The sequence below is a fragment of the Delphinapterus leucas genome, chromosome 13, assembly GCF_059928025.1.
Source record: "Delphinapterus leucas isolate spDelLeu-1000000601 "Yukka" chromosome 13, BTC_Dleu_Yukka2, whole genome shotgun sequence".
In the NCBI taxonomy this organism is placed as follows: Eukaryota; Metazoa; Chordata; class Mammalia; order Artiodactyla; family Monodontidae; genus Delphinapterus; species Delphinapterus leucas.
This window is the reverse complement of record NC_143141.1, coordinates 70621259-70647775: the sequence shown is the minus strand read 5'-3', so window position 1 is coordinate 70647775 and position 26517 is coordinate 70621259. Positions and strand designations below refer to the sequence as shown.

At 48.4% G+C, this 26517-nt stretch overlaps 1 protein-coding gene across 7 annotated transcripts in view; it reads left to right on the top strand.

Annotated features, from left to right (window-relative positions):
* LBH (LBH regulator of Wnt signaling pathway) overlaps positions 1-26517 on the top strand; it is a 90088-nt gene that overhangs the window by 43808 nt on the left and 19763 nt on the right. The window contains exons 1-2 of one of the 7 annotated variants that reach the window (XM_089923303.1): positions 16142-16266; positions 22437-22539. In XM_089923303.1, the coding sequence (XP_089779429.1) occupies positions 16157-16266; positions 22437-22539 (213 nt within the window). In that variant the 5' untranslated portion in view covers positions 16142-16156. The other 6 variants (XM_022574151.3, XM_089923304.1, XM_089923302.1 and 3 more) reach the window with 6 other exon arrangements.

Below are 26517 nucleotides of genomic sequence, written 5' to 3'. Positions count from 1 at the left end.
TTTACTTGCATTTAAATGATATTTTGGCTGGATATAAAATTCTAGGTTTGAAGTCCTTTTCCACCAACACTAAAAATATTACTTCATTGCTTTCTTGTATGCATTTTTGTTATTGAGGTTTCATATCATTCTGATTCTTTTTCCTTTTTCATTGATCTACTTTTTCTTTATAAATATTTTGAGAATTTTCCTTGTTAATGTTCTTAACTTTTACTAAAATATTTCTAGGTGTGAGTTCCATTTTTTATCTATCTTGTTTAACACTGAATCCTTTCAACAGAAGTTTTATATTTTCTTTATTTCTACAACATTCTCAATTACGATACCTTCAAATATATCCTCCTGCCTTAATTCATTTTCCCATTCTGGCTCCAAAGTCTGTGATACCAACCACTTCACAATCCTCCCGCTCTTGAAAAGAGAGTCAAGATTTCGTTGCCCTTGTCTGCTTAGGCACTGCCTCCTTCCCCCACGCTAAAAGGCCATGATAGGGGCCTATTTTGCCTCTGTATTCTTAGTGTGTCAGTGCTCACTGTGTGTTGAATGAATTAATTAAGAGAATGGAGGAGTGGCGGTGACCACAGGGCTAGAGCAGGAGGTGCTGTTGCAGCCGGGGCAGCAACCAAGCCTCATGACAGTACTGTGTGCCCACACCCAGGTGTATGACCTCTACAGGGTGGCAGCTCCTTAGCAGACCCCTCCCTGTGGGAGGAAACACCTAGGGCAGCCAGCCCAGCCCAGTCATGTTCTAAGATAATGACCTGGGGTAAGTGCCTGCCATAGCTTTGACCAGCTCTCCATTTGGCTCAAAGCTCCCTTCTGGCAGCTGTGGGGCTCCCGATGTGAGGCCGGTCTGACTCCTTCCTGTCCAGCTGTGGAACCAATGGCAAGTTGCCCTCCTCTTTGACTCTCAGTGTTCTCTTCCATATCTTGGGGAGAATTTTACTGTCCTTTCCAGCTTCCAGGGGTGTAAGGGACAGCAAAAAAATATTTAAGTGCTTGTAAACAGGGTGCTGCTCTCATCAGGGACAAACCACAGTGCATGTAAAACTGTCTGACCCTGGAGTCTGCGTTCAGAAGGGAGATCCCACATGGTGACATGTGGGCCTTGATATAACCCTGCTTCCTTGGAGGGGGTCAAGACTCCCCACAGGTCTGTGGCTCTTCAAATCATTTGAAAGAAACCTCTGGGAGCTAGAGCCAACTCCAGGTGGGTGATTCCAACCACCCTTCACCCTCCCCTCCCACACCTTCACTCACAACCCTATACTGTATTACCTCACTCCATCCCCCCACCATTCCCTGCTCTGGTTTCATTGAGGCTGCACTCTGACCTTCCCTGCTTGTAAGAGGGTCCCAACGCCCAGAGCATTTCCCTTCCCCTCTGCCCAGCAGAACTTCTTTTGCTATGTATATAACTTATGTCCTGCTCTTAGCTAGGCCTAAGCTGAGGAATTCAATCTAAGTGTTCCTTGGATGATATGGGCTTACTCCTCATAAATTATATATATATATATATATATATATATATATATATATATATATATATATATATATATATTCTTTCAGTAGGGCACCCAAAGTCTTAACACAAAAGTAGAAGTACCAGGTCTCTTGGCAGCCTGGTGGCAGGAAGAGGGGAGGGGTTGTTCCAAGACCTTCAAATAACCCATTTAGGCAGTAATGTGGACTCTTGAGAATATGCCCTTGGTTTCCAAGGCACAGACATTTTTCTGAATGAAATTCTCTCTTTTGGACCCAGGCTATCAGCTCTTTAGAACCACCCCCCTTACTTTCAGCTTCTCTTTTTTTTTTTTTTTTTTTTGCGGTACGCCGGCCTCTCACTGTTGTGGCCTCTCCCGTTGTGGAGCACAGGCTCCGGACGCGCAGGCTCAGCGGCCATGGTACACGGGCCCAGCCGCTCCGCGGCATGTGGGATCTTCCCGGACCGGGGCACGAACCCGTGTCCCCTGCATCGGCAGGCGGACTCTCAACCACTGCGCCACCAGGGAAGCCCTCAGCTTCTCTTAATGGCCACTCCCAGCAATCTTTGAAACTTTATTGATTCATCCTATTTTCTACCATCTCCTCAGTTTTATTTTTTAAGTAGACCTGATACCCTTTCAATATTCTTGCTTTTCTGATCTTCTTTCATAAAAGTCTTCCTTTTCTATAGCTTTATTTTAAGAGGTTTCAAGCATGAGGTAAGAAATTAGATTTGATTTTCTTGGGCACCATCCAACCCTGAACTTAAAGATTCTGTGAAATTTGCAACATGGTTAACACTAAACTAGCACCACTGAGGACCACTAATGATTAAACCTGCAATAATGTGGATGGTGCCCTTCTACCTAATGAGAAGATACAACACTAACCAGTAAGTTCTTTGTCTGGTGTTAAGATTACTGAGTTACTCTGACATTATCTAGTTTGAACATTCAAACTAGCCACATTCCTGGTGTGCCATGGTAATCCTATCTTAGTAATGACAATAATAGATAACACACAATATACCAGGCACTTTACATACATTAACTTATTTATTTCTCATACTAATGCTGTGAGATAATTAATATTTTCATCCCTACATTACAGAAGGGAAAACTGAGGCATAGTAAGGTTAAGTAATTTGCCCAAAATTGGAGTTGGTAAATGATAGAGCTGGGATTCAAACTCAGCAGAATGGCCTCTTTCCCATACTACCTCCTGAAGATCAGAAAAGATTATCGTGCGCCCCCCATATGTAATTATGCTGTCATATCTCCTCATAGGAGACTATTGGAACCCTTTTCTTTGCCCTTTGTCGTTATGATATGTGTCTAGGTTTTACCTTTTGCACACTGGGAAAAGTTGGAAGAATTAGGAGATCTTTGAAGGAGATAAGAAATACAAGTAAAGGGCTTCCGTGGTGGCGCAGTGGTTAAGAATCGCCTGCCAGTGCAGGGGACACAGGTTTGAGCCCTGGTCCGGGAATGTCCCACATGCCGCGGAGCAACTAAGCCTGTGTGCCACAACTACTGAGCCTGTGCTCTAGAGCCTGAGGGCCACAACTGCTGAGCCTGTGTGCCTAGAGCCCGTGCTCCACAAGAGAAGCCACCGCAATGAGAAGCCCACGCACTGCAACCAAGAGTAGCCCCCGCTCACTGCAACTAGAGAAATCCCGCGTGTAGCAACGAAGACCCAATGCAGCCAAAAATTAAAATAAATAAATAAATGTTTTTAAAAAAGAAATACAAGTAAAAATAGTGAAGCTGCAATAAGAAATAGGAAGTAAGCAATGCTTGAGTAAAAGTGAGAAGGGTTGGAGAGGGGAGCAGAGGAGGAAATGAGGGGTCTTATGGAGGGTTTGGAAATCATAATGACATGTCATACAAAATGAAATGAATAAATAGGAACATTCAAAATGATAAAGATGTCAAATTCATCTATGGAATTTTAATCGAAGTCCAACAGGGTGTTTTGTTTTGTTTGGAACTAGACAATCTGATCCCAAAAGTGATTTGGAAGAGGAAAGGGCCAAGAATAACTGAGAAGCAATTTTGAAAAAGTACAAGGTAGAAGAGCTTACCCTACCAAATATCAAGACTTATCATCAAAATATTTAGTAATGAAGACAATATCATTTGGGCAAAAGGATAGACCAATGGAGCAGAATAGAGAGCCCAGCCACTGGCCCACCTGTACTTGGTAAGAATATAAGGCAGAGATGTCACAAATCAGTGTGGATCTATTTAGTAAACGAGTCTAAGGAGCAACTGTTTTCATATGGAAAATACAAAATTAGATTTCTACCCTAAATCAACCCCAGGTAGATTAAAGAATTCTTCAATAAAAACAAAAAGCAAAAGTTTAAGATACAAGATGAAACTATAGAAAAATTCTTCATGACTTTAAGATAAAGAAGGATTTCTCTAAGAAATGCACACACACAAATAGAAACCAGAAAAAATGGATAATTTTGACTACATTAAAATTAACTTCTACACAGCAAAAGGCCACTATAACAAAGTGAAAAACAAGCCATAGCCTGGGAGAAGATATTTTCAGTGACTATAACAAGTAAAGAAATCTCTAAAATTAATTAGAAAAAGATAAACAACACATGGGGGGACATGGGCAAAGAATATAAACTATAGATTTGCAGAAGAGGAACCCCGGAAGGTCAATAAAAATACAGAGAGATGCTTGCTTTCACTATTAATCAAAGAAATACCAATTAAAACAGTAATGTAATACCATACACACCCACCAGCTCAGCAAAAATTTATGTTAGACAATGCCAAGTGCTGCCAAAGATCTGTTATGTCATGGAGCCTCATTCACTGCTGGTGGGATTGTAAATTGATACAAGTACTCTGGAGAGCAATTTGGCTGTTACTAGTAAAGTTGTAGGTGGTCGTGTCCAGAAATCCCACTCCTAGGCGTACAGTCTTGTATATATGCACAAGGAGACATGTATTAAGATGTATGCTGCCACATGGAAACAACCTAAAAGTCCATGAGACTGGATGACTAAATTGTATTATAGTTATACAATGGAATACAGTACAGTGTGTGTCAGCATAGATGAAAATCTCATAGTTGTAATGCTAGGGGAGGAATGCACATTACAGAAGATTATGATTATGTATACACACACATATACATATATAGTTTAAAAGCTGGCCCAGCATAATACTTTATAATGTTTATGGATACATAAAAATGCAATAAATATAATAAAAAATATAAAAACATGCACGAGGATGTTGAATTCAAAACAGTGCTTCACTCTGGGAAATGAGAGAGGAGAATGGAGTGGGGAAGAGGACAGAGGGAAACTCAGCTGTATCTCTAATATTTACTTTCTTTGAAGTAAAAAGACCTGAAGCAAGTAAGACAATATGCTAATATTTTCTAAAGCTGATGTGGCCATCATTAATGCTGTCCACCAAATATTTCTGGCTCTCTGCTTTCCAGGCCCATGGTAAGATTGCATTTTCCATTCACTTTGAAGTTAGGGGTAGCCTGGAGACTTCGGCCAATGAACTGAAGTGGAAGTGACTTACATTTCTGGTATCAGTGCACAAAAGTGTTGGCCAACATGGCAGCCCAGAGGCAAAGTTTCTCTCCTCCCCAGGCCCTAAGCAGACATGATATTTCCAGATAACCTGTGGAGTACAGGTGGATGAGTGAGAGATGAACCTTTATTGCTCTCGGCCACTGAAATTTGGGGATGTTTGTTACCACAGCACGACCAACTCTGTCCTGACTGATATAGCTGTGAAGTGTGTCCATAGGTGTTCACTGTGTTAGTCTCTGATTTTATCTACATGTTGAAATATTACAAAGACATTTTTTAAAGTTTTTAAATTGGACTGGATTAATCATATTAGTTCATGGCACATTGTCTTTATTGGTCTGCATAATGCCCTTCTCTTATTCTATTAATTCTCATTTTCTTAGTAAGTACCTCAGACTTGGGATGGAAGCAATGTTGAATGACAGGAGATCTTGATGTATTGACAAAGGGAATGAATGATGGGCTCGCACTCCTAGCACGAGTCCAGATTTCCTCCAGTGCTCTCTGGTCAGACTGTGGGAGCCAGACTTTCCAATTAGAAAGTCTCAGCTCTTCTCCAGAGAAATGTAAGCAAGAATTGTGATGAATGCAACGGTCCCAATTGTTGCTGACTCTTTGTATGGTTTTAGAAAAATCATTTCACCCTTTGTTCCTAATTCTCTGATGTGTTGGAAAGTGCTAACCTTGCCCCCAGAGAGTTCCTTCCCTACCCACTTAGAGCCAGCACCTGCCCTCCATCCCCACCAACCAGCAACTGTTTCCCCAGACGCAGGTCACCTGTGAGAGAAATGCTAAGAAAACTTTCCACACCTCGTGGCTCCCAGGTTCCTTTTGCAGGGCTGCCTGCAGAACCCTCAGGGAGTGAAAACCCCAGAAAGAGAAGGAGGAAGGGGGCAGAGAGCTGGGAGAAGGAAGAGAAACTTGTGCTTCTGGCCAGTTCTGTTCTGTACTGTGGAGCGAAACACAAGCGGTGCCTGGAAGTCACCGTGAAATTTGATGCCTTTGAGAAGTTCCGTGGAAAGAATGACATCATGACAAACCACTCCCCCCCACCCCACCTTTTTTCCAGTGGGAGTGAGAAATAAATAGACTGACACATTTTCCAGTCAGGGAGTGATTCTGGAGAGCAAGTTTACCTTGGCTCAGGAGCTCAGGTGGGGCTGTGAGAAACCTTATCTGTGCTTGCCCTGTAAACAAGGGGCCCTCCATCTCTCCGGAGCCTTGGCCACTGAGCAGGTGACCGCGGCAGGCAGGTGAGCAGGGCAAGCCACGGGCTGGCCAGAGCTACCACAGAGCCAGCCTGGCCCCAAGCAGGCTGTGTTAGGTAAATATTGCCTAGATTTGACTGACAGACTCATTTACTGACTGTGGCTGCCAAGAGAAATGCCATCAAATCCACCAGATTCAAAGGTAAAACAGACGTCCCTTAATTCGATGTTTCTCAAACTGTAATGTGCATATGGTCACCTGGGGATCTCCTTAAAATGCAGCTTCTGATTCAGCAGGTTGGGGCAGGGCTGAGAAATTGCATTTCTAACAAGCTGCTAGGTGATACTGATGGTGCTGGTCTGTGGAGCACACCGTGAGCTGGCAAAGCCTCAATGTTGAGATGACCGTGTGCATTTTACACGGTCGAAATAGTTACCATTTAAGGAGCCCCGTCTGACTCTGTGACAGGTGCTGTACCAGGTGTCTTCTGTCACTGAGCTCTTTTACTCTTCATACCAGCTCTGCAAGGTAGGCATTATTATCCCTGCCCCTTCCTTGGCAGACAAGGAACTTGAGGCTAAGAGAGGTTAATTCCTGCTCTGTAAGAGTCATTTCCAAAAGCTTTCGTTGCTATCTTCCCTCCCCTTCCCCGCGATCTGAAATAACCCAAAGACAAAGGATAATACACACCCTGTGTAGGGCTGGGCGTTGTCTGCTTGTGGTGATCGGCCCACTTGACATCCGAGAATGAATAATTCCTTTTGTACAGAATCATCAGGGCCAAGCATAGGACTTCAGGAATCCTGGAGCGAATGTTTGGCCCAGTAAGCCCTGGCCACAGTAGAGATAGTCACTCAGAAAGGTGGACACGTCTGGTTTTCAAATCCCTATTGTACTGATGTGTTCACCCCTAGGAAATGCGGTTTAAGATTCTAAATACCAGGAGGAGATGCTTTGATGTGTCAGCTTGGAAAGAATGCCTCTTAAGGGCCATTTAGGACTGCAGAAGGGAAAGAAAATGCCCCAGCTTGTGTAAACACCAGCGTGAAGGCAGTTGTAATTGACCGACCCACCTGGAGATATTTAAATACCTCCAAGAACTGCGATGTGCCCTTGCAAAACCCAGACAACTTCCGGGTATGAACTTGCATCACATCTGCATCTCAACCAGCAAGGCAATCCAACTAGCTGGTCCTGGCCACACACAGGGCAAAGTGGGAAAAATATGATACTCTCCCCCAGACCCTTGGAAGACCTGAATTCTGGTGACCACTTAGGAAGTCGGACTGCTCTAGGACTCCATTAGCATTTGAACCTCATCCATAGTAGTTCCAAGATGCGACCATGATTTGTACTGCAGGGTGGGGAAGGCCAGGTTCAGGTCCTCCTACAAGCCATTACAACTCCATCCTTGTTACACAGAAGAAAATACTCAGAGCAGCAAGTCCCAAGACAAATTGAAGGCCTCCAAAAAGTCACATTTAATTTTGTTATTTACACATTACATCATCCTACAAAGTATTTTGAGGGAGTTTACGGAAACCACATAAAAGAGAGCAAAGTTTAAAACAAAATAAGGAGAGGGAATATGGGAGGAAGGGAAAATAAAAGAAGAGGATTAAGTCTGGTGTGGTCAATACCTTATCAAATATTTTAAGGTCCCACGCACTTGGACTAAGTTATCTTAAATCGAGCTCTGACTTCCTAACCTGCAAAGCAAAAAAGAAAAGCATAGACAGCATTCACTACACCTATGCTATAAAAATGAAGCAACTGCTTCAGAGAAGCACAGCTATTCCTGGTGCTGAGGCTCCCCATGGTGCTTCATGAGGGAGAACCAGAAGACACAGTGGAATGTCATCAAGAGTGTCCTCAACACCAGCTCTATGGGAAATCCCACGGGTTGTTTCATGGGGATGTTTCCTCTAATGCGCCCAGTGCAGGCTGACGGCCGTGCCAATGCCTAGTCCATCGAGAGCAATTGTAAAAGATTCCAGAATGACCCCTGCGGAGCTGGCTTCGTCCCAGGATAAAAATCAGAGGCAAGGAACTGCTCTGGGAATCTGACAGTCTGATTTCTAAGCACTCCTCGCGCCTGCCTCTCTGCGAATCTGAATTTAGTCTGCTCTCCAGGTCTTGTGCCCACCTCACTTAATTTTGGGGTGTGCGTCCTGAGCACTCCCAGCAAATCTGCAGACAATGAAGGTGAAGACGGGGCACAACCTATAGCCCATCCCCAAGCTGGGAGCAACGGTCTGCCCGCCATGACTTGCTGGGCACAGAGCAGTCTCTTTTCCTGGGAAAGCACACGCTGAGGAGCCAGAGGACCAGTGCTGGTCCTGAGTTCACGCTCACTGACTGTCAGAACCGAGGAAAGTCAACTCCTCTCTCTGGGCCTTACTTCTGTTGCCTGCAAAAGGGAGAAGATGGGCTGGCATCTAATCTGTCCCTTCCAGGAGGATTCCCCAAGCTGTGGTCCTCCGTGATGCACGGCAAATGGAAGAGAGGCAAGAAAGCAGAGTTGCAAGCTTTGGGGTCTGTGATAGAAATGGAAATGTGCCACCTGGATCCGCTTCAGGGGAGCACCTGCTGCCCAGCTGCTGGGAGTGGGGTCAGCAGACTGCATCCAGCTCCCAGCTTCTTCAAGGTCAGCCTCGGCTAAAGAGGGCCTCCTCTGTCAAGATCAGGCCTTCCCCAGGACAGCCCACACCGCAGATGCAGGAGAACAAAGGCCCAGGCATTTTGTCCCAATGCGGGACACTCTGACAGGTAATATTTCCCCCAAAGCTCCCCATAGGCTTGGCTGAGATTTGTTGAGCCTGCATTAGACTTCCTTCTCGGCCCAAGCCTGCTTCTTCCCCTTCCTTTCATCAGTGTTGGCCCCAAACCCTGTCTCCACAGCTGCCTCTGAAGAACCCAGTCTGCAACAGCTTCAAAGCACCCACGGCACAGAGACTTGCCAGACCTGACCTTCAGAACAGAAGCCTTAGCCACCAGGGATCCCAGAGTGAGAGAAACTAGTGTGGATGGTGTGACAACACTTATAGCCACAGCCGCAACTCAACAGGCAGTCATCACATGGACGCCCCACCCATCTAAAACTGACGTGATCCTCTTCTCCCCAAATCAGTCCCTTCTGGGCTTTGTTTTTCCAGTGGATGGTGGCAGTTTTCCAGTCACCCAAGCTCAAGAACTCCAAGACTTTTCCAATTCCTTCTCCCTTCTGCTCTCACATCCAAACAATTACCGAGTTCTAAAGCCTCCATCTCTGCATGGCCTCTCACCTTGTCATCTGCACCTCCCATGGACACAACCTCTCTCTTGGGCCATCACAGCAGGTCCCCTTCTGACCTCCCTTGCTCCAGCTCGCCCCTCCTTACTTACCGTCAGATGGTTATACCTGTGCGGGCTCCTGTCACGGTGATGGCCCCCACTGCCCCCGTCATCGCTCTATGGAAGGAAGAGAATGTCAGAGATACTGGAATCACACCAGTCCTTCACACCTGTTTCCCCTGTAGTCACTGGGAGGTTTTTGTTGCTGCTTGTGACAAACACTCATACACAAAGTGGTAAAACAACATGAATTGGATGTTTCTGTTTCTATTTGGATTGAGGTCAGCGTGATTTCCCTACGTTAGACCCAGAAAACAGAGCACTTGTTCAACTGCCGAGGTGCCCCTGGCATGTAAGTGTATGTGCCTGTGTGGACATGTGGAGGTCCCAAGAACAAAAAAAGAGCTGGGTGACTTGCTGGCATTCAATACCAGGGTATTTCTTAATGTTCCTTGTTGAACAAATAGCTTTCATCTGCCCGTGTCCCCATGTGCAGAAGGGCAGGCTGTGAAGGCGGGATGCCGTCTGCCTGCCAATTAAGGCTGGTGGAACCTCCCTGGGCTTTGATGGAAATGCAGCAGTTCACACACCGTGTGCTTCTAGCCAAGGCATTGGCAAGTGCAAGACTAGTGCAAATACTCTGAGAAATGTGCTGGGAAGAGGGAGAGATGGGTTATCAACCATTATATTTGGCATCATCCTCTTCTAAGAGAACTGGCTTGGCCTCTCTTTCTCAGAAAACAAGAAAGGGTTGCTACCTTTGCTATGTTTTCCTGTTAACAAGCAACAAAATGAAATAATTGATGCGGGTTTCACTGTCCCTCCTTTTTACTGTTCATCTTCAAGCAGATCCAGTAGAGAATAATTTAACACTGTACCTTTCTGCCAAGGAAGCCGAGTGTCTGCCGTGACTCCACCCTTATGTGTGACGAGCTGAGGGCAGGGAATATAAGGTCCATTTTACAGAGGAGCAAACTGAGGCCAGACAAGTAAAGAGACCTGTTCATTCTCTTATTACGAATGTCAGACAACATTATATGTGGTGTGTAATTCATTTGTCTTTATATATTCTTCTTTTTAAATGAGGAAATTAGTAAGAACTGGGGAACATTAGGGTCCTGGAGGTGGAGGCAATAACAGGAGAATAACCCTGGGGAACATGTGTGGAGGAGACCCCCTCCAGTGAGGAACAGGAAGTGAAGTGGGTCAGGGCTTTCAGTTGGGTTCTCCAACTACCCCTAAATTAAAAAAAGCCTGTGGCTAGGGGCGGGGGCCGCCCGCCCCCAGCCTCCTGAAAGACTGGAATGCTCTAGCTTTTTTCAATAGTAACATCAGGGCATTAAAGAGTGAAGTTAGAAAACAGCCTCAGGAGGGTCTCCTTCCCTATTTCTGGTTTTCCTTTCTTTTTCTTTTTCTTTTTTAAATTTATTTATTTAATTTATTTATTTTTGGCTACATTGGGTCCTGGTTGCTGTGTGCAGGCTTTCTCTAGTTGTGGCGAGTAGAGTCTACTCTTTGTTGCGGTGCGCGGGCTTCTCATTGTGGTGGCTTCTTTTGTTATGGAGCACAGGGTCTAGGTGCGCGGACTTCAGTAGCTGTGGCACGCGGGCTCAGTAGTTGTGGCTTGCGGGCTCTAGAGCGCAGGCTCAGTAGTCGTGGCGCACGGGCTTAGTTGCTCCTCAGCATGTGGGATGTTCCTGAACCAGGGCTCGAACCCGTGTCTCCTGCATTGGCAGGTGGATTCTTACCAATTGCGCCACCAGGGAAGCCCTGATTTTCCTTTCTTAAGAGGATGCCAGGGCTTCCCTGGTGGCGCAGTGGTTGAGAGTCCGCCTGCCGATGCAGGGGACATGGGTTCGTGCCCCGGTCCGGGAAGATCCCACATGCCGCGGAGCGGCTGGGCCCGTGAGCCATGGCCGCTGAGCCTGCGTGTCCGGAGCCTGTGCTCCGCAACGGGAGAGGCCACAACAGTGAGAGGCCCGCGTACCGCAAAAAAAAAAAAAAAAAAAAAAAAGAGGATGCCAGGGTGATGAGGAATGAGACAGCCAGGTGCTCTCTCAGAAGGCAGGTGGGGATGCAAGGCAAGAGTCCTGCAGTTCAGGCTTTGATGTCAGGGTGGGGGGTGGAGGACGTGGGGGCCAGCTGCCCCACTGTCCTCAGTAGCTGGTGAGCAGTACTGTCCCCGGCTCTGCCTGAGCCCATGTGCCACGCCGTCCACTCTCAAGGCTTAGAAACCCTTCATGGAAGCCTCTGACACCCCAGGGCCTCATCAAGCATGTGAAAGGGCATTTGGCCTTCCTCGCCATCATGACCTGTCATCAGCTTTGCTCACACTGGTGCAGGACTTCAGCAGTGATGTCAAGGCCACCTCTCCTGGTGCACATGTGGGCTGCTTGGCCTGGCCTGGGCAGGGGTGCTGGGTGCCTGGGGTCCACTTGGAGAAGTATCCTTTGGTCTAAAACTCCGTCCCTTCTTAGTACAAAGGAAGGAAGAAAATGATCTGCCCAGACTTTTTATACCCCTCCCCATTGATCACTGGCGTTAATCTGCTCCAATGCTGTCGTCAGATTCGAGCTGGGGTCAAAGATTCCCATCAGATCCCTCCAGAAGGGCTGTGACCGACTAGGGAAGTCATTTTCTATTGTGCCCATGGTTGCACCCACCCAGCCCTTCTGAGAGGTTCACTTCCTTCTCTGTCCTCTCAGGGCATGGTTTCCCCTCAGCCTCCAACCATCAACCATACTCCAGGGTCCAGGACCACAGAGATCTTCCCTCTCACCCACTCAGCCTGCTTGAAATGGCACTATTAGATGGAGACCCTGGAGGTATTGTGAGCATGTCATTCTCACAATAGTGTGAATTTGTTTGGCAGATCAAGTTCAGTTGCTTGGCAGCTGCCTGAGATTAGAGCGTTGAAGAGTGGACTTTTCTTTGGAAAAGAAAAAAGATGGCTTTGGAGCTTGGAAGGCCAATATGTAGGAGGGAGCATGGGTTTCTTGAGATCAGTGGGTGCCTGAGGCGGCTCAGAAAAAAGGTGTGAAACAAGAGGAGATGGAAAGGGGAAGTCTCAGAAGACACGATTCACATAAATTCAATCTGACCTACTTAACACTTCTGCTTAGGCCCCACCCAACTGGAGGAGAAATGCTGATATTAACTCAAATAATGTAGAGGTGAGGAAAACTGGACTGGTTTGGCTAACAGAAGTTCCAGACATTTTTCCTGCCAGAAATTTGGTGCACAGCCCATGCGGCTGAGCACAAGGCCCTTTCCTAACAAATAAGTATTGCATTTCACATGCAGACTTGGAGTCCTAGGGGCCTCCAGTGTCCCCCTCCAAGATCTAGATTCTTTTGCTCTCTCCTGGTTCCCAGCACACCCTGGCACTTTCTCATCCCTGGGTCTTTGCTTATGCTGTTCTTGTTGCTAGCATCGCCTTTCTCTGGCTTTTACCCATCCTTTGAGGCCAGCTCAGTAGCATCCTTTCCCTTTAGCTTCTCCTGATACTATTCATTTATTCAACAACTATTTCTTGAGTGCCTACTATGTGCCAGGCACCCTTCCAGGTGGTAAAGGTACAGCAGTAAACAAAACAGACTCAATCCTTGCCCTTGTAGAATTTATATTCTGGTAGTCAGCACCCTTCTCCCCAGGACAAGAGTAATCACGACACCCCCCCCATGCTCACATCTCTATCACAACAGCTATCAGATGGTCCTAGAGGGGCTGGCATCTCCCAATCTCCCCAGTGACGGACACCATGCCAAGCACCAGAGGCAGCCCCTGATTTCTTTATAAAGGGAACTCAGGGATAGAAAATCTGGTAGGAAGGGTAGAGGCTAGGGCTTTTTTGCTTTTGTTTTGTTTTGTTTTTTAGAGGAGGACAACACACTTAGTTTTATTTCAATCAAATCACAGAGGCTAGGGTTTTTATATGCAAACAGTACTTAACATAGCACACGTGCTGTTTTTATTCAGCTTTATAATTATTCAGGGGATCACTAAAACAATTTAGTGATTTGTCTTAGAGCTTTGTTGGACCATCAGACTCCCTGTTGTCACATAGTGTGTGTGTGTGTCTATTTGAGATGGTTTTGGGGGTGATGGAGATGGGAGAGAACTAAAGACCTCCTAAAATAATTCCTTGGAACTCCACCATCTGGCATGTAGTAGGTGCTTAATACCTCCTTAATTCTACCTGTTGGTAGAATTGTTGTTGAAAGGTCAGGAAGGTGTAATATGGACCCAGCTATCTGATCCCAAGGCTGGGCACCATGTGGGTGTGAAGTACACGGGGGACTCCAGTGAGCTGGTGTTAGCTTGGGTTACAGAGTTGGCAGAGGCCTTCAGAAGGAGCTGCTCAGCGTGCATAATTCACTGCTTGTTCCTCCAAGGAGGAACAGTGGGTGTGAAATCAAGAGGGACACAGCTGGCCCTGGAGGAAGCTAGCTGACATCCTGTATATTTGAAAAGAAAACTGAAAGTGCTTTTCTTCACAAGAAACTATTGTAAGTGTTTTTCTCTTTTTTCCTAACCCCACAGGAGCCATGAAGTTTCTCTGGTCCAGAGGTGTGGGTGAAATGGTGGGGGGGTAGGGTGGTATGAAGGGAATTTGGATTGTTCTGTGGTCTGTGCTCTTTGCCTAATTCGAGGAAGGTATCAGCCTGCTGGAGTCCACCCCGAGGAGCCCTCTGCTATATGATCTGTGTCCTGGTGATAGTAACCTCTTTTCTGGCTGTTCAAGTACATTCCTGTGTAGATGTGGAAAGAGAGAAAGCATGCTAGGGCCAGAGCCAGGACAGGAATGTGAGTATTTCCTTAATTGGACACGAGAGCCTTGAACTGGTTCCAGTTTTAGTGTTTTCTTTTAAGAGCCTGGACCCTAAAGATTCCATAGAGTTTTCTTTCTCTGAAAAAATCCCTTTGGTTCAAAGCCCCCTTGATAGAAATAAAGAATAAGCCAGGGCTGAATCTCTTTGATATTTGGGAAGGCAAGAGTTCATGGGCTGCCAGATCCCAGGCTTCTTTTGGGGGTGAGAACATTCTGGGCAGAACGGTGGAGGCTCCTCGTGAGATGCACGGGGCAAGAGCATCCACGGGCTTCATACTGGGCTGCAGGGCTCTGATGATAGGATGCAGAGCACTTTGCTCTTGAGCATTTATTAAAGCAACTTCTCTCAGCCTTATTAGTGCCCTGAGAGCTAAAAAGAGACACTATTGCCTGCCTTATTGCTTTAGGAGTCTGAGACAGAGAGTTTACACAACTTGCTGAGGACTTAGAGCAAAGTCAGTGGAAGGCTAGAGGATTCTGTCTGGTGGGTTTGGGTTGCTCTGTGTCATGGACTGCTAATTCCTTAACGGCCGAGGTGGGAGAGCGTGCCCACACGCTCAGGCCCGCTCATTCATCGTGTGCCCAAAACCCAGCTGAACGCTTGCTGGGAGGCACCGAAAACTCCATGGGGTGTGAGGGGAGCTGCTAGGACTCTGGCACCACAGCAGTGCCCACCAGGCAGAGCTTCACTTCTTGCCTCTGATGTCTGCCCCGCAAAAGCTGGAAACTTCAGTCAAGGGGCTCCAGGGGAAAATGGGGCAGTCTGTGGTTGAAATAAGTGAAAAACTGAAGCAGATGCAATCATGTCTGCCGAACCCCTTCTTTCCTCCCCCTCCACATCTTAAAAACAAGCCGTGCATCTGCTCAGTGCTTTCCAACTTACCAAGTGTTTTCATAACATTATCTCATTTCATCCTCACATCAACCCACACACATTCTTGCCTTTCAGATTTCTTATATACTCAAATGAGTTTCACTGAAAAATTGGCTAGAAACTCCCTTTCTCCCACTCACTTTTTTTTTTTTTTTTTTTAACCCCAAGCCTTTGACTGATAGTTTGAGAAATTCCTAGATTCCCAGGGTGGGAAATTTTATTCTGCCAGCCCTACTATCCCACTGGATGGTCACAAAGTAGTCCTGATCTTTGCTATTGGAATCAACACCTGTGTATTCAGTTTATAGATTAGCTGTTAAAACAAACAAAGCCACAGAGGGGAGGATAAATGTCGCATTGTGGGGAAAATATAGGCTTTAGAACCAACAAGCCCCAGAGTCAAATTTTAGTTGAGCCATTTGAGAGTCATGTTACTTAACCTCTCAGAACCTCTATTTTCAGCTCTAAAATGGGGCAATAGTGCCTCTGTCTTAAAGTTGTTTGTGAGGCATAAGTGTTCTAACAGTTGTGAATGTATCTCAACAAACTTACTTTGTGAAGTCCCTTCTAGCTAACCCAAGCACCAGCTTCACCACTACTAGGCAAATTGCGAGCAATACTGCCTTTTTGCAAAGGCAGAAGGGACATAAAGTGTGGGAATATGTTGCTAAATGAATGTGGATGGAGACTTTTTTACTCGATGAGTAATTAGAGATGTGTCCTGCATACATGGCATAGTGGTGTCTGAGATAATTCTAATAAGATATAAAGCTCAGTACCTTTATTCTTCTTTTTAACTCTTATTTTAGGTGAGAGTGAGAAGGAGCTGGGAAACTGGATTTATGTAATGTTGGAAAGCATTACAACTTGGATTTTTCAAGTTGTAAAGTTCTCATTACACTTGGATTTTTATCGAAGCAGAATTGCAAATCAACTTTCTAGTTCCTGGGGACCAAGGTAGGAGAAGGGACTACAGAAGTGTATTTAGTTCCCTGGTCTGCACATAGTAAATGCTCAATAAATGGTGGTGGTGGACTGAGGGGGTTTCAAGAGACCAGGTCGTGTGTTTGACTTCTGTTGCTGACTTCCTGGCAAGTGCAATGCAAGGCGTGGGGTTGTCGTGGAAAGAACATTTGACCAGCAGTTTGAAGGCCTGCGTTCAGGTTCCATCAATACCACTTAATAGCCTGGCGACCTTGGACATGCCACTTAATCTTCGATGTCTTCTCACCTGTAAAATGAGGAGACTGGACTCGGTGATTTGGAAAGTCTCTTTCAGCTCTAAGTTTCTGCAGCTCAATGCAACTTCATTCGTTTGTGTTTCTGTTTCTTCATTTATTCAAAGAAAGCAGGGATAGAAACCTATCTCATGGGGTATTGGGAAGAAATGGTCAGTCTGCAGGTTAAAATAACCTGTGTCTTTAGAGAGATGAAGGAAACACAGTGCCCCACAGCAATGTAGTAGAGTGGCTGTGTGATCCTTGGAAACACCCTTCATTTATTTCAGCTTCTGTTGGCATATTTGTAAAGTTGTGCTATGGTAATCTTTCTACATTCTTTTGAAAGTTGAGATCATGGAAATGCTTTGAAAACCTGCAAGGTGCTATAGAGAGTATTCGGATTGAGAAATGTTGTATTTGTTATAGTTGTATAAAAGTTTAGCCCTATGCTTCCCATATTTTCAAATGAATGAATGTGTCATGGGGACCCAGAGGGGAAACAGAAACTATAGATTTGGCGTCCCAACTCAAGGCTTACTTTCAACTGCATCCTACTGACGGAGGTGAAATTTAGCTAAAATTGGCATTAATACAAATTTTCCCCAAGAGGAGCATAAGATAATTACCTCAATGTTCTCCAATGTAGGAAATTTTTCCAGAGGCCTGATAGGCCAGATATCTGCTGATGGAGGCCTTACTTCCCATCCTCTTCTCAAAAATGAGGCCATTTTGACACTAAGGGGTGTGTGTGTGTGGGGGGGGTAGCTTTCTGAGTTTTGAAAGTTTCACAAAGCAATAATCACAAAGATATAATGCACGGCTGTTGGTGTAAAGGTGGTGAGACAGTCTTTCATGCCAGGCCTTGCCACGGGTTGCTACTGGGGAGAGATGGCAGAAGGCAGCAGTTCTGCTCACCCAGGCTCTAGCTCAGGCACTCTCCCCTAAGTGCCCCAGAAAGTCCAGCCTGGAAACCAGTTCTCCAAGCACTGGCTTCTCCTTTGGTGGGGTAGATGACATGTCACACCCACCCTTTGAGAAGCTTCCCCACCCTACACCCAAGGCACAAACAGAGCCCCCGGGCGGCAGTAACCTCACACCTGGAATCCCCACCCCACCATGGCACCTGTCCACAGAAGCATCATCGCCCTCCATCAGGACAGTACCTCCAGAGGAGCAGAATGGAGGTGGTACTTAGAAGCACAAATCAATTTCTGATTTATCTTGTGGGGAGGGAGTGGAGATGGGGGTGACGAGAAGCTCCTGAATTTCTCTGGTTGGAGGGAGCGACTAGGGGGCTGATCTTTTTTATTTTATTTTATTTTATTTTTTGGCTGCGTTGGGTCTTTGTTGCTGCACTCAGGCTTTTTCTAGCTGTGGCGAGCGGGGGCTACTCTTCGTTGCGGTGCGCGGGCTTCTCATTGCGGTGGCTTCTCTTGTTGCGGAGCACGGGCTCTAGAACTCAGGCTCAGTAGTTGTGGCACACAGGCTTAGCTGCGCCGCAGCATGTGGGATCTTCCCGGATCAGGGCTCGAACTAGTGTCCCCTGCATTGGCAGGTGGATTCTTAACCACTGCGCCACCGGGGAAGTCCCTAGGGGGTTGACCTTGAAGCTGCATTTTCATCGGAAGTTCACTGTTTTTATTCAGGTTGTATATATGAATGACTAAAAATAGCAAAGTTACTTTTAATTTAATTATTCTTGTCAATTCTTATCGATTATTCTTATTTGGGTTGGCTTGAAAGGGCTGATCAAATTATGAGGGCCTCCTCATGGCCCTGCCACCGTTAAGCCCTCACCATTAATCCTATCCTCCTTTACCTGAGATAAACCTGATGTTTCTACTTTTAAGCGCATATATATGGATTCAATACATTCACTATCTTTCAAAGAGCTGACTTCAATGCACACTTCATTTTGCCTAGTTTTGGATACCGTCCTCCCCCTGTCACCCCTCCTCCCCCCTCCACACACACACAGACTTCCTCTGTCCCCAGTACACACTTAAGTCGGGGTTATAAAGCCATTTTACAGGAGTCTCTGAGGCAGAGGTGTGAAGCAACGCACTCCAGCCACAGAGGGGCAGACTCCCATCCCTGCTCTGGGGGCTGCGCAGCCTGACCGCACGGAGGGACTCCCGGCGTTGCAATTCCCGGGCAGTGTGGGAGGGGTTCGGCTGAAGCTCTTTGTTTCTTCTTCTTGGAGGAGATCTGGGAGCCAAGGCTGGTGGGATGTGCTTGTGCGGCGTCCTCCAGCACCCCCGTTCCCCCGCCACGGGTCGGGTGTGTATGTGTCCAATGGAAAAACCCTACGACGACACCACATCCTTTCGCGCACCCTCCACGGCTCTCAGGGCTGCAGACCAGTCCCTTGCAAGCTAACGTGACCCCCGCGGGCACTCGGTCCCGCAGCTCCGCGTCCCCTCCCACCTTCCCACTGCCTCTTTTTTAGCTGTGCTCTCATTTGCACGCATCTTCCCAGGGATAGAAGAGACGCGTCTCGGGCGCAGCAATCCAGGTGCCACGGGCGAGGATGCCAGGGAAAGGCCTAGTTTGGGGGATGTACGCTGAAGAGGGGTCCCGAGGTGTGGGCCGGGGACGGCGAGTGGGTACAAAAGAGGGCACTGGTTGAGGGATGGCGCCCGCGCCCGCGCCGAGCGGTCACGTCCGGAGCGGGCCCCGGCGCCCTCCTCACACCACGGTCCTCTGCCCCCAAGTACCCCCCCCCACCCGGCCCCAGAGGTGTGTGCAGGGAGAGGGGCGCGGGGCACCAACGCCCGCGGGATTGTAGGTCTGAAGTAGCGTTGACATTGAACTCCGGTCCCCTTGCGTGCATGTGTGTGCGCGCGCGCGTGCCCACGCGCGTGTTTGAGTGTGTGAGTCGTGGGGGTGGGGGCCGGGCTAGAAGCTGCAGCAAACCACTGCCCTCGGGGAGCAGAGCCGAGCGCGCCCCCGAGCCGCCGCCAGCGGGAGCTGCGAGCGCCGAAGCCATTCATGATTTTGGTGACGTTATTCCAGGAGTGGGCGAGGGGGGGCGGGGCCTCCCGGAGCCGAGCCCCGCCCCCGCCCCTATAAATACGGCTTCCTGGGCTCTTTGTGGGGCCGCGAGCTCGGTGGAGAGCCGAGAGCTCCGTCTGCTTTGCCGACGCTGCTGGCAGTGGGGCTGTCTCCGGGAGGCGGACCGGCGAACGCCCAGTGCCCACACTCGGCAGCCTGCCGCGCCTGTCTGCGCCCGTGACATCCTTACCCGAGACGCAGTGACCGTGTTTAAATCACAAGGGCGTGGGTCAGGCTCCCCTAGGACTTCATGTCTGTATATTTCCCCATTCACTGGTGAGTATCCTGCGCCCTCGGCGGGCATCCGTCTCGCGGCCGTGGCTGCGGGGCCCGGGCGCCTGCTCGTGCCTGCTCTGTGCGAGGGTAGCGTGTGGCGCGGGCGCCGGGCACTAACCCGCCGCCCAAGCCGGAGCAGGAGTCAACGTCAAGGTTGCAAAGGTGGGGGTGGGGAGGTGGCGCTGAGAGCATCCAGACAAAGGAAGTGAACTCGAAGCTCTCACTTAAGTGACGGCTGGGAGGGTATGCGTACGGCCGTAGTGGGGTCGGGGGAGAACCAGGGGTCACGGCTGAACCCGGCTAATAAAAGCCCCTTCGCGGAGGGCTGCGGAAGGCGCGCGCCCTGCCTGGCGTAGGGGGCTCCTGCTCTCCCCGGGCCCCTCCCCTTTTCCTTTTTGTTTGCATGCAAGTCTTGGCGTCGAGGCCGGCGGCAGCGGAGCTGAGCTGGTGCAGCGGCGGCGTTTGCAGAGCTCCGAGGGGTGAGGGAAAACGCTCTCCCCACACGTAACCCGACTGAAGCCACAGGCAGCAGCACAGTTCCTCGCTGCACCCTCTCGATCCCTTTTCTCTACATAGACCCTAAACCCGACGCGCCTTGATGGGGGCCCGGGTGGGGGAGGAGCCGCCCTCACCGGGCCCGCCGGGAAGGAGCCCGGGCCGGGTGGGGGGAGGCGGAGGTTTGCACCCGACCGGGTATCGGGGCTGGGAGGGATGCGCCCCGGGCGCCCGCCTCGTTGAAGAGCGAGGCCCACGGCCGCTGGGATTTGCGCACCGGCTGCTGCTTCCTTCCTGCGCTGGGGAAGAGGAAGAGCTGTCGGGTGGCGAGCGCTGGCGGCCTGGAGCTCGCTCCCAGGTGCGGGCGCGGAGAGCCCGGCCCCGCAGGCCCCATGTCCGCGCAGTCCTGCTCAGCTCAGATACCGGAAAGTTCATGCTTCTTGCTTCAACTTTTCGGCCCCGCGCCACAGCCGGGAGCGAGGAGCGAACGCCCGGACACCAGGCTAAGAGCCTGGCGAGAGCCCGGTGGGCGCTCTTCTGGCCCATTACGTTGGGGGTGGGCAGTAGCCTCTCCATAACCCAGGGGGAAACTGACTTTGGAGTCCTGGCTCCTGACCCTAAACTTGCCCGGAAGCCTAGCATCTTCTTTTAGTCTCCCCTCCCCCAATCCAGCCCGTCTCTGTTTAGAAAGGAGACTGAACTCTCAAAACAAAGTAAAAATTTCCTCACCCCGGAGGCTTGCGTACCTCTCTCCTCTGAGCTCTCCTTCCCTCCCACTTCCAGGTACCATATGGGTGAGACTTGGAAGGCAGTGGAGGCTGTGTGCCCCTGGCCACTCAAAACTTGCCAAGATGGTGTTAAGACTGATCAGGGTTATTGTCCCCTGAGAGATTAAGGTTTGGTATTATTTTACAGTCGATTGGCATTTCATAGTTTGCAACGCTTTCCCCCCCAGAGATTAGTCCTTTACCATAACTGTGAGATATGCATTATTAGCATCATGGTAACAGACTAACAGCGCATCTGCAGCTCAGAGAGGTTATATGACCTGTTCAAGATCACACAGCACTTGAGTGGCATAGCTTGGACCAGAACCTATTGCTTCTGTTTCCAAATCCTGTGCCATTTCTACTCTATGTAGTAGCTGTAAAATGAAGAAGAGTTTGGTACCCCTGTTTCCTTAGATACAGTCTTTCTAAGGCTTTTTTTTTTTTTTAACCATGTGTAAAGGCATGATGGTGAAAATATTGCCTGTTGTGTAGGGAGTACACTGACTTTGGTATGTGCTATTTGGCATTACACATTCGGGACCCTGTACGTGCCCATGGCTTGTGTGAGGATAATGGAACATTTGTATCCTGCTTACAGAGTACAAAGCACTTTCACATGTCAGCCATTGGTGGGCCAGCTTGGCCCCTCTGGAAATTTCCTTTGCAGTCAGAGTCCGGGCATCCTTAAGGCTTTTAATCCAGGGGATGTTTTTCAAGCTGTGAGCTTGCAGCTGCTGTGGCTGGGGCTAGAGAAGGAGGTTGGATGGCAGATGTGAAGCTTTCAGAAAGCTGACCCTTTGGGGCTTTAAGTGGGACATTTTGCAAAAAGGAACACCAGAGACACAGAGAGAAATTTAGGAAGGCAGCATTATCGAACTTGGTTTCTCTGAGGTTGACCTGTTATCATTATGTAATAATAATATTCAGTTCCCCTAGAGACGGGTTGAATTGGTTTTAATATAGATAGACGACCTCAGCTACTTACTGTTTGGTTTTTTTTTCTAGTTCTGTCACTTAAAAGAAAATCCAGAGTCGCTCTGTGCCAGTAGGGACTAGTACAGGAGAGGAGGGAAGAGGAGGTTTGCCAGAGAGGTTTTCAGACAATAGGCTTTGTTGGTGGAGGTTGAGAGCCCTGATGCTCTAGGCTTGTAAGGTGCTTCCTCGGGGCATGAGCTCGTTTTTCGGGGAGTTCTGTTTTGAACACCTCTCATCCTGCTTCCAGGCAGTCCTCTAATTTAACAGCAGAAGGCACTGAGAGTAGGCATGTGAAAGTGCGTGTGTTTGTTGACTTTTGCTCTGGGTTTCTTGGCAGCCCTGACTATCTGAGATCAGCCGAGATGACTGAGGTGATGATGAACACCCCATCCATGGAGGAAATAGGCCTCAACCCCCGAAAGGATGGCCTTTCCTATCAGGTAAGTTCAGTACTGGCTTCCTTCTGGTTCCTTAGCGCCTAGTGTCTTTTGCTGGGGCTGGAGGCAGACTTGGTTCTGTATCCCAGTGCTGTTTGTAAGAGCTATGCGCCCTTGAGAAAGTCCCCTAATGCCAGTAAGCCTCGGTTTCTTAATCTGTAAAATGGGGCAACAAGAGTCCTTACTTCACAGAATTGTGGTGAAGATTCAACATGGTGAGATGACATGGATAAGGCATTCACAGTACCTGGGAGGCAGTAAGCGTTCAGGAAGCATGAGCTGATGTTATTAGTCATCCTGGCTGCTGTGGACTCTCCCCTTCATGGTGGCAAAGGGGGAAGTGATAATGTGCAGTCAGTTCAGATCAGAACTTTCCTCCCCACCCAAGCCTTGGGCAGTAGCAACATTGCTGTGAGGGGCAGCTTATGGGGAAGGGTAGTCTGGTGGAGGCATTGCTGTGTCAAATGCTGCTTTCTTCCTCTGGTTGATGGTTGACCAACTGATTCCAACAGGGTTAATGTTCAAACTACTTAGAGTTGAAGAGACCTTTCCCAGAAGGGTAGCTCTCTCAGGGATGTTATTGCCAGGATCCAGCATAGAGATTGTGCTGTGTGGTGGATCCAGAATATATAAGGACCAAAAAAGTGGTCTAAGTAACACCTTCAGATTCTCAGCCCAGTGCTCTTTCTGGCCTGCCATTCACTTTCCACTGCCCACAGCCCGCTGCAGAGACCTCCAGATAGCGCCGAAGCAGTGAACTGTTTTCAGATTTCCAAGAAGAGTGCCTACGTTATTACCTTCAGGGGAGAAAAGAGTCTGTTCTTAAGGGAAGATCTCGGAGCTAGGGAAATTGTGTAGGATGGCTGGCCGGGGAAGATGAATGAAGTGTGATGGGCTCATTCAGCAGACATTAACTGAATGTGGCTATGGGCCATGCACTTTACAAATGTTACTCATTCACTCTTGACCGTGGGCACTGAGATGGGAATTTTTGTTCTGTTTCACAGATGAGGAAACAGGCTCAGACTGAGTGGATGACTTGAGTCTCGAACTCCAAAACCTTGCTCTTCTGATGTGTCATGTGTCTGTGCCTTGGGGGTGGCTCTTGGCTAGAATCTAGACTTGTTCTGCCTTAGAACCATTCCAGGGGCATTTGTTTTGTGAAGGAAGAGAAAATAGAAAGCTGGGTGGGTGTGATGGAGGGAGGGTGATCAAAGACAGCTGAGATAAAAGCTAAGGTTGGGTAAGGTAATTTGGCAGGTGACAGCAAGAGTCACCTCAGACACACTTGGGAGGTTAGAGAAGGCCCCTTTGTTGTGTGTCAAAATGGCCAAGCCCCTTTTGCTGGCTGGAAATAAGTATTCAGGTAGGCTGAGGGGATTCAGAGGGAGGGGGGGAAATACCCTTTCCTGGTTGGTTTTGTACCTTCCACCCTCAGAGTGGGTCTGAGAGAGACAATTGAAAGCCCCACAGCCTGTGGGAGGGTAGAAGTTTCCTGACCTACCAGCTGGGGTGTTTTTGGATACCAGTTTCCAAGCCACTGAATCAGACTGAATCTCTTTGTGGTTACAGGTGAGGTGTTTTTTGTTTTTTTTGTTTTTTCAGTTCTGGGTTTTAGATTTCCATCACAAAACCTTTCCAAACACAGTCATCAGTATGTCTGTGTGTGCTTTTTGATATTCTCCTTTTGAACGTGTTCCAGGATAAAGGACCAGGTCCTACAGGGCAGTTTTCTTGACCTTCAGTTCATTCCGCTGGATCTGAGGGTAAGAATAGGTCATGACCCAAGAAGGGGCTGCAGTGCTGTGTGAGGACAGCTGAATTGGGGCTGCCACGGCAGGAGGAAAATAAAATCGCCTCTGGGTTCCTAAGATAACTCGATGCTGCCTAAGAAAAGGGCCCTCAAATCTTCCTTTGTGGTGCTAGACTTAGGACCCAGTTTTCACAGCCTCTCAGGAAATCTGCCCTGCTACCTGAGTGGGGACTACTGCACAGTTCCAAAATATCTTACCTAGAACTTCAAAGCACTCTGTCACAAGATTTCAGAAAGGTCTTCTGGTTGCCTGGTGAAGAGAAAAGGGAGAGGTGGTTATCGTCAAGCAAGCAGTATTTATTGGACACTTGCTGTACGTAACATGCTATGCTGGGCATTGTAGGAAGGGTCCAGGGCTCACGTGGGAAACTAGCATGTACATAACTGGAACACAGGCCATCTGGTGGAGCAATATGAAAGCTACGGTCAGTCCAGGGATGTGTGGCAATCTAAAGGCTTGGGAGAAGGAGGTCAGACTGGGGCTGGGCCTTGAAAGAGGCTTTGAGGGGACACTTCCACCTCTAATTTTGTTGCACCTTCAGATACCCCTTGGCTTGCCCCTGTTTCAGCCAGGCGCAGGGCTGTGCAGCGAACTGGTCTGCCAATTGTCATGAGACCGGTATTTTCTGGGCCCACTCAAAGCCAGTGCCATCCAATTAAACACATTCCCACCAGAGCTCTGGGGATTGGCCGGGGCTGCACTTGGCTGGAGCCTGTCCATTGTACATGCTCAGGCTAGGCTTGGCTCTGGGGGCAGGAGATCTTTGAACTCTGTTCTTGGCATTCCTCCTGAGGGTAATAATAGTACATGGCTTTTACTGCGACCTGCTTTTCCAAGGAACTAAAAGTGGGAAGGAGACATCAATCCCAACTTGGCAGTTGAAATAGAATCTCAGACTTGTGGTTTGACCTTGAAACAAGGTCACAAAATAAATAGGCACACTGGAATTTGTCAGTTGTTCCCCTACCTTCCAGACCTACCCAGAAGGAAGGTTTCCTGATTTCTCTGCCCCAGATGTGATCTCCTTCTTCTCCAGCACCTGTGGCATTTGTGCTTAAATGATGCTGCCGTGGTCCTGCCTGACCTTCTCCCTGCCCATGTGTCCGAGGGCAGGGGATGACTTATTCCCTCTTTGTGCCCATCAGCCATCACCCCTCCTGCAGCCCTCCCCAACCCAAGGTGCCTGCTGGCCCTGGGCCTTCACAGAGCAGGTGCTAAATGGATGGTGGTGCTTTCAGTTAAATTGAGTCTCTTGGTTCTGAAGCTGCCCGCCTTCACTTCTGCCTTAGAATTTTTAAAGGGCCTCCTCAGGGTCAGATAGATGTCTTTTTATCCCCTGAAAGATTCGGGTAAGCCCGTCTCTTGTGCTTAGGGAGTTAGCATGTATAAAAATCCACAGAGCCGGTGCCTTGTTTTGTCTTTAACATTTATTTGGAGAGTCAGTTCAGTATGTGCAATGCACGTCAGCTCTCTCACTTGGCATGAATTATGACACACCGTGGGGTGGGTGAGTGAATGGTTACTAGAAAGTCGAGGACATGTTGGACGGGATGGGAGTGGCGGCCAGCTCACAGGGCTGAGTGGGAGGGTCTCCATGTGGACATTTCTGCCCCTGCTGGCTGCAGCTCGCTTCCCACACTGCATCTGTCAGCCTCCTGTTCTCTGGCCCCTGGGACAGGAACGTCTGCACCTAATGCCTTCTTCCTTTCCCTAATTCAGGGGAGCAGGTCAGTGGCTGCCTTGCAGGCTCCCCCATCCCAGCTCTAGGGACTCTAAGAATGTGGCAATTCAGAATGCCTCTCTGACTGGGTCTCCTTCCATGCTGGGCCTGAGTTGGCCTGGAGAAGGGACCTGAGCATTTGCCTGTGGACACTGTTGCTGCCACCACCAAGGGCTGTGCTGCCTAGCTTCCCCCAGCACAGTTTGCTGAGGCTTCTGCAGTTCTATCCCCCTTGCTAAGTTCTAGATAGAGATATGGCTCCCCAGTTTTCACTTAAGACTGTCCCATCTAAAGCAACTGGACCAAGATCTGATAACTTTTATCCTTCCCAAGGCCCTTTAAATTCCTCTCTGATCAGCATACATGTCCCTCCCTGGTCATCTTTTGTATTCCTCTTGCTGTTCTTGGTCTCATACTCCTACCATTTAACGGCCACCCACCAGTCAG